Source organism: Rutilus rutilus (genome assembly GCF_951802725.1).
Source record: "Rutilus rutilus genome assembly, chromosome: 3".
Lineage (NCBI taxonomy): Eukaryota > Metazoa > Chordata > Actinopteri > Cypriniformes > Leuciscidae > Rutilus > Rutilus rutilus.
Genome location: NC_140211.1, coordinates 18,693,741 through 18,704,520, shown reverse-complemented (window position 1 = coordinate 18,704,520; position 10,780 = coordinate 18,693,741). Strand labels below are relative to the sequence as shown.

General features: G+C 39.4%; 1 protein-coding gene across 1 annotated transcript in view; it reads right to left on the bottom strand.

The window, feature by feature from the left end:
- Window position 1: 1 nt before the first annotated feature.
- LOC311288245 (IgGFc-binding protein-like) overlaps window positions 2-10,780 on the bottom strand; it is a 43,433-nt gene continuing 32,654 nt past the window's right edge. The window contains exons 61-85 of the mRNA XM_084405553.1: window positions 10,635-10,776; window positions 10,260-10,507; window positions 9,982-10,159; window positions 9,751-9,859; window positions 9,534-9,628; window positions 8,883-9,059; window positions 8,386-8,588; window positions 8,058-8,202; window positions 7,711-7,952; window positions 7,357-7,521; window positions 7,038-7,165; window positions 6,573-6,844; window positions 6,199-6,407; window positions 5,024-5,168; window positions 4,617-4,864; window positions 4,346-4,475; window positions 4,014-4,215; window positions 3,700-3,861; window positions 3,348-3,478; window positions 1,428-1,630; window positions 1,174-1,309; window positions 809-958; window positions 617-707; window positions 417-466; window positions 2-327 (exon numbers count right to left, since the gene is read on the bottom strand). Of these exons, the coding sequence (XP_084261679.1) occupies window positions 254-327; window positions 417-466; window positions 617-707; window positions 809-958; window positions 1,174-1,309; window positions 1,428-1,630; window positions 3,348-3,478; window positions 3,700-3,861; window positions 4,014-4,215; window positions 4,346-4,475; window positions 4,617-4,864; window positions 5,024-5,168; window positions 6,199-6,407; window positions 6,573-6,844; window positions 7,038-7,165; window positions 7,357-7,521; window positions 7,711-7,952; window positions 8,058-8,202; window positions 8,386-8,588; window positions 8,883-9,059; window positions 9,534-9,628; window positions 9,751-9,859; window positions 9,982-10,159; window positions 10,260-10,507; window positions 10,635-10,776 (4,035 nt within the window). The 3' untranslated portion in view covers window positions 2-253. The remainder of the gene's footprint in view (window positions 328-416; window positions 467-616; window positions 708-808; window positions 959-1,173; window positions 1,310-1,427; window positions 1,631-3,347; window positions 3,479-3,699; window positions 3,862-4,013; window positions 4,216-4,345; window positions 4,476-4,616; window positions 4,865-5,023; window positions 5,169-6,198; window positions 6,408-6,572; window positions 6,845-7,037; window positions 7,166-7,356; window positions 7,522-7,710; window positions 7,953-8,057; window positions 8,203-8,385; window positions 8,589-8,882; window positions 9,060-9,533; window positions 9,629-9,750; window positions 9,860-9,981; window positions 10,160-10,259; window positions 10,508-10,634; window positions 10,777-10,780) is intronic.

Sequence of the window (10,780 nt, the reverse complement as noted above, 5' to 3'; positions counted from 1 at the left end):
GGACAGAAAATATAATTTATTTCATATCAGATGTTCACAGACATTTGAAAATGGCACTTGTTTCCCTAATCATATCACACCTCATACCTCACACCAAAAATTACAATAAAGTTTACAAATAAGTTACTGAAAGGTTGAAAAACTATTAACAGAGGTTTTACCCGTTGTTTCACATATTCCACAAAGACATTTAAAGTGAATAAATATTTAAAAGAAATCTTCACATATCAGCAAATCAGTGTCAAAAAACAGTTCAGAATGTTGTTGCCTTCAGCTCGCTGTTGTCTGCTCCCTGCTTACTATCATCCAGATTTTCATAGGGATGCGCTGTGAACAAAAACACTCATATTACAGCTCATATCATACTTCTCGTAGTTTTTAATGGTGTTTTAGAAAGACAATCAGTTATCACGTACCTGTTTTGCTCAGTTCAATTTTACTTGACTCATAAATCGCTTTCTTGCGGCTGTGTAAAAAGAGAGAAAAAAATCATACATTTATCAAAAGAAATTAAAAATCTAATTATTTTTTAAGTAAATGCTTGGCTTTCTACGTTTTTGACATCATAGCACGATCAGTGTTTTTGATAAGAGTTTATTCTTTAAATGGGCTTTACCAGCACTTCTTGTAAATGCACACAATTGCAGTGACTATGAGGATGATGCCAAGCGGCACAAGGACTCCAATCAAGATGATGGATGTTTTATCTATAAAACAGCAAGCAGGTAAAAACTCTGATTACACATCACTGGCATATATGGTTTCATTTTTAAGCATTAAAGAATACAGTATGTTCACATTCACTTACCCAGGCCTTCCTCATCCTCAGTGGGGACTTTAAAGAGCTCACAGTCTGTGCCCTCAAAACCTTCAGAGCAAGTGCAGGTGTACCCAGAACCATCTGTTTTTACCACACAGGTACCGTCGTTCTGACAGGGTGAGCTCAAACATGGACTAACTGAGAGAGATAGAGAGCAAAAGAAGTTAAAAATCAGTGCACTACTCTTCTGAAGCATCTGTGATATGATAATGAATCCACATAATATCCTATCCGATATTATTTGTAGACTAAGAAAGGTCTCAAGCTATGCATGATATATTTATCAAACATATTTCGAGCCAGAATATCCAATATTCATTGATAAAATGCTTTAAGAGTAATCAAATGCTCACTTTTATAACAGTCGCGTTTGGTCTCGTACACAGAGCAGATCTCGTTGTCCCCACAGCTCTTTGCTTGACACACAGCACCAGTTGAAGTGCACTCACAACTCTGTGAACAATCGTCTGTCACAAATGTCTCCTTGAGCTGTAGGGTTCAGAGAAGCATGATCAGCAAGTGCAATGTCTTGTTTCATTTTTCGGTACAATTCATGTTACATCATAACCTTTAACCTGTAGTATATTACGTGCATCAAAAGCCTCACCACATAGTAGCGATCTAGGTAAGTGCATCCACACTGGCTGTAAGGCACACAGTCTTGGTCGCTCAGGACAAAGCCAGAGGCGCACTGACATCCCTCCACACATGTTGTTTGCTCGCACTCCGAAGGAGCCGCAAGGTCTGCGCAGGACGCCGGGCATGGAGTCATACAGACGGAGTAGGTGCTGTTGGCCCCACATTGCAGATCTGAATGTGATCACAAACACACACAATCAGGAAATTATATGCGAAAGAGGAAACGTGGATATAGAAGTCGAATTCAGTTACAGTTTTTTACACACACTACCAAAAGTTTAGGGTCAGTAAGATTTTGCGATGTTTTTGAAAGAAGTATTGGTAACACTTTAGAATACTGTTCCTTCATTAATGAATAACTACACAGGAACAAATGAGTAACGCACTATTAACCAGAGGCGGACAGAGTACACAGCTTCATTACTTGAGTAAAAGTACAGATACCCCTTGCTAAATTTTACTCAAGTACAAGTAAAAGTACTACAGTCAGATGTCTACTTAAGTAAAAGTACTGAAGTACTTGTTTTTAAAAGTACTTGAGTATCAAGAGTACAAGAGTACATTTTCTAAATATTGCATTACTACTGCCACAGTGCTTACATTGGTAAACACAGCAAACACTTGAAGCGAAAACTATCATTAACTTGTTCAGAAAATTGAAATAGTCTGGCGAGGTGGGGCCACGGGTTTGCACATTCCCGGGATGGACCTGCTGCGTCTTCATCCATTGTTTCGTCCATGGTTTCGTCTCTTATCTAAATCTGACCATGGAGTTGACTTTGGCGGAAAGCTGAAGGTGATTGCTGATAGGCTGTCCCAATCAGTGGCGCCTGCACAATCCAATCACGTTTGAGAGGGAAACAACAAATTGAGGGTTTCCGAGATTTTTCTTTTTTCCTTTTTTTTTTGAAGTAGTAACGGGTACTCACGGTTATGGATAGAAATGTAGCGGAGTAAAGAGTACAATATTTGCCTCTCAAATGTACTTGAGTAAAGTCATGAGTACTCCCCAAAAATGATACTCGAGTAAAGTACAGATCCCTCAAAATTGTACTTAAGTAAATGTACTCTGTTACTGTCCGGCTCTGCTATTAACATGCTAGTAAGTAAGCAATAGCGCTCAGTTGAATGTGGTAGTTCATTATTAGCTAATCAGTAACTACTATTTTTTTCATACTTACCAGAGAACTACTATATACAGGTTTATAATTAACATGAATAATGCATAATATAAAATAAAAGGTAACAGTAACCCACTAGTTATGAATCAAGTGTTACTACATCCTTCTAAAGGAACTACTTAGGATCAGTATTCTAAAGTGAAAAACATGATAACTACCTAATATTGACTGAAGTCACTGTAAGCTTTTGAGATTTTTGTACGATTTTGAATAGTAATTCCTTCCGATGGATTTGGTAACACTTTAGTCATTACTTGTGTGTTCCCATGATCTTCACTTTAGAATACTGATCCAAATTATTAGTAGTTCCTTTAGAAAGATGTAGTTACCATTACCTTATATTATACATTATGCATTATTAATATTAATTACGAACCTGTATAAAGTAGTTCTTAGTAGTCTTCAGTGAGGTATGAAAAATAGTAGTTAATGATTAATAGTGAACAACCACATTCGACTGAGCGCTATTACTTACTAATTCGTTAATCAGAGTTTCTTGTTAGTTAATAGTAGTTACTAGAATGCTAATAGTGCGTTACTCATTTGTTCCTGTGTAGTTACACCAGGTTTTATTATCAATGTGGAAAACAGTTGTGCTGCTTAATATTTTCGTGGGAAAAAAATCTTACTGATTCTAAACTTTTTGGAAAGGTAGTGTGTGCTACAGGCTGGGAAAAAGTCTGCATTTATTTATTTTTTTGTCATACCACACTTCAGCTCCTGTCTCCATGGCTTTATTTGGACACCCTGATCTTGGCAAGCCCGAGCGTAGACGGCATAATTTTCACAGCGCAGTACTTCACTGCCCGGCTCAGCACACAGGTCAAACACACAATCCCTGCAATGCACACACACACACGATCATGAAGTGAATCCGTACCAACACCCATAAATCAACAGTTTATCTCAGTCAAACACAATGCACATAACACATGCTCTCATTCAGAGTTAGTGCAATACACACCCACTACACATTATGTTATTCTCTAACTCACACAGTACTTGCTGTCCCTAGAGTGTACACACCCTCACACACAAACAAATGCACACATTACTCACTCCTGGAACACGTCTGGTTCGACCACAGCATTGCAGGCAGCGAAAGGACCATCAGGGTCACTGAGAGCCCCACACTGTTTATTCCCGCTCAGCTCAGTCAGCTGATCCTTTGTGCAGCCCGCCGTCTCAAACCCTGAATCTAGATCTTCCTCCACTTCACGCCTAATCGTAAAGAAGACAGGATTTTTAGGAGTAGGATAAATTCAGATGATTCATTTCAGGTTATTTTATATGGTTAGGGTGAACTCCAAGAGAATTTTTATCCCAGATGATTTATAATGCATAGCATAACAGGTAAACTGATTCTCCCGTACTTGTGCAGGTGCACCATCTTCGGTAGGGGTGTGATACGAAGACTCGCCCCATCTTTGTCAGTTACTCTCCAGCTGTCTCCAAACTCATTGAGGTTGCGCGTAATTGTGCCGTCTGGTTTTGTGTACTCGTTACTGGTGCGTCCATCATAATTACCACACAGACCGAGCACACGAGATCTGTATACACTAGGAAGACTCACCACTTTAGGGGAGAGGAAGAGAAAGAGAAAGAAAGAGTGTTTGTGATTATATACTTCAAAAAATAAGCAAGCTAGGCATTACACAAAATGCTTTTCTAATATTCGTTTTAAGTTTGAGATTTGGTCTTGTACCTCCTTGGGAACTGCCATCAAAGCGCACAGAAAGGCCAAAGTCAGTTGTGAGCATAACAAAGCGAGACTTGGTTTTAATGTTAACTCCCTTTACAGGACTGTACGGTAGACCAACTTTCTCGCCATTGACCTGATGGAGGAAAACAATGCAGAAGACTTCTATGATGTGGCATTTTACTATATAGTGTAATCCACGTATGAAGTAGCAGTGGTTTGAAAGTCTGTTAGATACAGCTATTAGGACTGACTACATGTCCCATGATTCTCTCACCAGCACTTTCTTCTTCTGTTGCATGCGAACACTAATGCCGTACACGTCCACATAGACCTCGTGCAGAAGGGACACCCGACTGATTCCTCCCTGCCTTTGGTTTTTGCCGCGGACAGTGAAAGGGGTGAGGGAGCTTGGCAGATCGTTTCCTTTGGTTAATACATACGTATACGCTCCCTGGTAGTGGTGATTGTAATTGTCAAAGGTTCGATAGTGAGGGTCCCCAGCAATACTGCAGTCATCGAATTCTGCGAAAAGTAAAAGAAGTTTGAGTTAGTTCATCCCTGAGGTGGACATTAAGACTAATCTGGAAACTGCTTAGAGGGTCTAAGATATGCATTTCTTTAGATGCCCACCAGGCCCACATTTTTCCCCTCATTCTTAGTGTTTCGCATTGTAAAACTCACTCTCAGGTTTGCAGTAACGGTCTCCATTGCTGTCAAGATCACAGATTGAGTTCTCATTGCATTCAAAGGATGTGCAGGACAGCAGTCCTCCAAGGGTGCAGCTGCACCTCTGTTCGCAGTGGTCAGTTACCCACGAATCTCCCACCTGAAATGTATACCAGACATTACTATTATGTGACACATAAAATAAAAGCACAGCCATCTTTACAGCACCTTTTTCTAATATATTCTTTAAGCACATTATATGTCTTTGCACATTATACATTTACATAGAAAATGATATCAATCGTGAGATGAAGAATAGAAGAGTTTTGAAGAATAGAATAGAAAAGGATAGATTTGAAGAATAGATGTCTTCAATATATATACACACTACCATTCAAAGGTTTGGGGTCGGTAAGATTTTTAACGTTAGAAAAAGTCTCACTTAAGCTGTATTTATTTGAACAATAAATAAATAAATAAATAACAGTAAGTGTAATTTATTCATGTGATGCAAAGCTGACATGATCCTTCAGAAATTAGGAAACATTTATTTTATTATCAATGTTGAAAGCAGTTGTGCTGCTTATTTTTTGTGGAAATAATTAAGATAATTGTCTTCAGGATTTTTTGAAGAATGGAAAGTTAAAAATAATTTGTAACAAATTTTTTTTAAAACTGAATTTCTGATCAAATGAATGTGCAATTGCTGAATAAAAGTATACATTTTCTTTCTTTCTTTCAAAAAAAAGAAGATCAGACCAACAACTTTTGAACAATAGTGTAGTATCTCAATATTTCAGTCAACCATCATGGCATTCTAGTATTAAAGTGATAGTTCAGCCAAAAATGAACATTTTGTCATCACTTACCCTATTCCAAACCTATATAAGTTTCTTTCTTCTGTTGAACACAAAAGAAAATATTTTAAAGAATGTTAGTTTGATAATCAAAGAGTAGACGGTAGCCATTGACTTCCATAGTAGGAAAAAAAATACAACGGAAGTCAATGGCTGCCGTAAACTGTCTGGTTACCAACATTCTTTAAAATGTCTTCTTTTGTGTTCAACAGAAGAAAGAAACCCATACAGGTTTGGAACAACATGAGGGTGAGAAAATGATGACAAAATGTTCATTTTTGGGTGAACTCTGATGTTTTTTTGTTTTGTTTTTTAGCCCTAAAGTTTACTCACCTCATGATACTCTCCATTGCTGTCAACACATCCACAGCTTGAGAGGGGAACACACTTGCCATCACTTAACACGAAGCCTGCATTGCACTGGCAGCCTTCAACACAGCTATTGGGTGGTAATGGGCAGAATATGGGGAAGAGGTCGGCACAAGTAGGAGGACATGGTGCAGTGCAGTCAGAATAGTGACTGTTTGGTGGACATGGGAGAGCTGGAAATAAAAACACAAAAAAGGAAAGAGGTATGATGCATTGAACCTAAATTACAATGATTCTCTGACATATTTAGAGACCATTTCTCCCAGCTGTCACCCAGCTCAGCATAACATTCTCAGCACATCTCTTCGCCTTTTCTTCCCTCTTTCTCTTTCACTTACGGCAGAATGTGCTATTCCTCCAGCTGATCTTGATTCCAGCGCTATAACAGGCCTGGGCGTAAGCCTCAATGTTATCGCACAGAGTCGACTGCATGCCATCATATTCGCACATGTCATAGACACAGTTCCCCAGAAAGGCTTCTGGAGGAATGAGAGAGTGACAGGGCTTGAAGAGATCAGACAGGATCGAAGCTGCGCATTGTGCCTGGAAGATTTCTTCCTCATTCTCGTCACAGTTGGGTTTGTCTTCAGGTCTTGGATCAGGTTTGCAGCTGCGGATGGAGGAACAAGGAACGGATGAATACAACAGAAGAATGAAAAAAGTGGAACTCTATTAATTTTTCACCATGATGCCTCAAATTCATATGCATCATAAGTGCATTTGTAATGCTGCTATCTATCTAGGTTTGTTTATTTCTGAATTATGGAGAGGTGCTTGGAGGCACCAAATAATCTAACACTCACCCAGGATCACTGTCTCCCTCTGCTTTCCAGCTGTTACCAAGATCAATGGCATTTTTGGCTGGTTTGCCATCAGGCATCAAGTTATCGTCAGATGAATCGCCGTTGTAGTTGCCGCACATTCCACACACCTATAATAGAAATGTTGAAGGACAGAAAAAGTGTGTTTTGCTTCCTGTGGGAAATCTTTAATGCAGTTCAGATATTCGGACAAAAAGGGAACCGTCTGGTTTATTAATCAAATATCAGTATCAAAAGAATATATTTAGTACAAAAACAAAGTAGAGTGATGTTCTAGTTTTGTTTTTGTGTAGTTTCATACCTTGTTGAAATAGTCTCCAGGCACTGTGATCTCAATATGGTGCACTCCATCAAACTTCACAATCAGGCCAAAGTCAGTGTCTAGTATGGTGTTTACTCCACTGCTAAACACCCGTGCCTTGGCTGCAGTGATGTCGTAGGGGGTCTTTATCCTGCGTTCATTCAGCTAGTCGGAGGAGAAAACAAATGTGAGTACAGGGCAGAGATTTAGCACAATAAGATCACTGAATACATATGGTTTAGAATCGTATCTATTACATTATGCAATATTTCACTGTCTAATCAGAAGACATGCAAATGCAACATAGTTAAAACCACTACTCCATCTCTTCCTCTTTCCTCCTCGGACTCTCACCAGTACTCTTCCGTTCTTGCTGATGGTGATGTTGGCAGTGGGCAGGTAGACGGTCACGGAGCGAACATAAGAAGCTTCTGGCTGGCCGCGTTCTTCGTTCTTGGCCACAATGGTGAAGGGTGTCACCATAGAGATGTCGCATATTGCCACCAGCGTGTAAGTGCAGGTACCCATGAAGGTGTGCATGATCCCGTCAAATGTGTAGTAGTGAGGATCACCAGCAATGTGGCAAATGCCCACTCCTGCAAAGAAGGCCAGTTAGTAGTCAGTCTGACAGATAGAGAGATGTATGGATGGATGGATAGATGGATGGATGGATTAACATTTGTTTTTGGTAGAGTATGTACCTGTATTCACACAGCCCAGCTGACCCTCATTGACTTTACATTCCTGAGCGGGACCGCACTGCCATGCCTCGCATGTCACGTTATTGAAAGGTGAACAAACACAGCGCTCTGTGCAGTCATCTTTTGTGAACCAGCTGTCTCCAACCTGAAAAACAAATTGAAATGAATTAATCATTTGATTGCACAAAGGAAACTAGAAACAAAAATGAACTGAATTAAACTATACAGTTTTATTGAAACTGTTTAATATCTTTTTTTTGTGATGAAATTGTTTAAAACTTGAAAACAGAAGTAAAAGTTTCATTCAATCTTCTAAAGAACCACTCACAGGCCTGTAGTTGTTGTCTTTGTCAGTGCAACCACACTCCTTGAAGGGCACACACTTGTCTCCACTGAGGACAAATCCAGGGTCACACACACATCCCTCAACACAGGGCTCAGTACAAGTGCCTTCAGATCCAGGGTCCTGACAACTGGCTGGACACGCTGAACCACAAGGCTCATAGTGACTACCAACCTGACATTTAATAGCTGCAAGAAATGGAAATAGAGGAGTGGTGTTCAATAAACAGATGAGAACAATGAGAACAAAGGAATGAAGATAGTGGGAATAGGATAGACGAGAAACTGGAGACAATGGCCGGAGAAGGAGGGACAAAAGTACAACCGTTTTAACTCAGCCACTTTAGCAACAAAAGAGAGAAACAGCACCTATTGAAGGCTCTCTAATTGAAGGGTGCACACTACAAAGTCTTAAAAAGGATACAGTTAATAGCAGGTTTTAAAGGACGCTTTACAGAATGCCTGTAGGGCTCAAACACTTACGGCAGAAGGTGTTATTTCTCCAGTTAATTGGCACCCCAGCTTGAGCGCACAGGTCAGCATAGCTTTGAACAGCTTGGCACAGTGCCACTGCGGCGCCACCGGTGCCACACTGATCAAACACACAGTTCTCAAAGTAAGGCTCGGGAGGCACCACTGCATGACATGGCTTGAAGATTCCTGGGAAAATAATGATGAATAGCCTTTAATGGTGCACAAAACAGGTGTCAGAAGAACGGCCCTATAAAACTGAGAAAATCAATGAAATGAACAGATGTGCTGGAATAGAAGCATAAATTTGCACACTTTAGTCTTGACATTCAGGTCATTAGCAGTGTTATTCATTTTAGTATCATTCAGATATTATTATAGTTTTTTATTTGTATATAATTTAAATTTTAGTTAAAGTTTTAGTAATTTTGTTGTATGTTTTGTATGGTTTAAAAAAAAATGTCTATAGATTTTTTTTTTTTTTTGAAGTTTTAGATTTAGTTATTTTAGTACATGAAGTTAAACTAAATGAAGATGAGAAATGTTGCCTTGGCAATCAGCTGAAATAAAAAAGTCAATTTTTTAAAATGTTTTATGAATTTGATCAGGGACCTCATCATCAAAGTGTTTTAAAATGTATGTTTGAGTGTATGTGTGTCCCACCATTTGGATCGGTGATCATGCCACAGCTAGTGGGTTTCGTAGCTTCACTCTGGATCTTGTCATCACATTCAATGTCTCCTCCGTCATGAGTACAACTATACGAGATACGAAAGGCATGAATGATTAAAGCTTCAATGATAAAAAGAGCATATTTATTTAACAAAAATTAACAAAACCTTACTGGTGCAGTGCACAGTCAAATATGCTTTTAACTTACTCGGGTCTGTCATCAGGCACCTGCCAGCTCTCTCCAAGCTCATTGGTGTTGTCTGCTGGCTTTCCATCTGGCTTGATGTTGTCATCATCAGGATTATCATTATAGTTTCCTGTAATATATTATCATTATTTAAATGAATCATATAAGACTATTAATATTTGATTAGTAGCAACTCTTGAGTCTTCATTATAATCATCAATAAAGTGAGATAATTGAATTTGCAGTCTTTACCACAGAGTCCACATAACAGTCCGCTGTAGGAAGAAGGCAGGGTGACATCTGCATGATGATTTCCATCAAAACGGACACGCAATCCAAAGTCTGTCTCAAGCACCACAAATTTGCCACTTAGGAAGATCTTGATACCGTTTGGAAGTGTAACAGGCACAGTGACCTGAACTCCATTCACCTGCAGGATGTATGAATAAGGTAAGCTTACGAATGCACCACAGTTCTGATCTTCTCTAATCTGTTATTTAGCTCTCACAAATCTCAGAAATGTCCCTTACCTGAACTTTGCGACCCTTGCCCAAAATGACCTTTGTGTCATGGACATTGATGATAACAGATCTTACATAAGACACTTTCTTATTATTGTCTCTGTGCTCATTCTGTGTGTCCACAGAAAAGTATGGCAAGCCGGAGGTCTCATTACAGGGCTTAGTGAGAGTGTAGGAGCAGGCACCCATGAAGTGATGTACTTTATCATCAAAGGAGTTATAATGAGGGTCACCAGAAACAGAGCAAATGCCTGTACCTAAAAGAGAAAAAAAAAATTCCATGTTTCAACAGGTTTGTGTAGAACTGCATGCGTGTATGTGATAAGATGTGTAAACAAATTTACCAGTGCACATGCTAAGTGTAAACCAGTATATATTTGTTACCAAGTGGTTTGCAGACATAGTCTCCATCTTGAAGTTGGCAACTCTCAGTAGGAAGACAGCTGGTGTTGTAACACTGAATAGTTCCTCCACCCTCACATGTACACTTCTGCGTACAGCTCTCCAGATACCAGCTCTCATTCACCTAG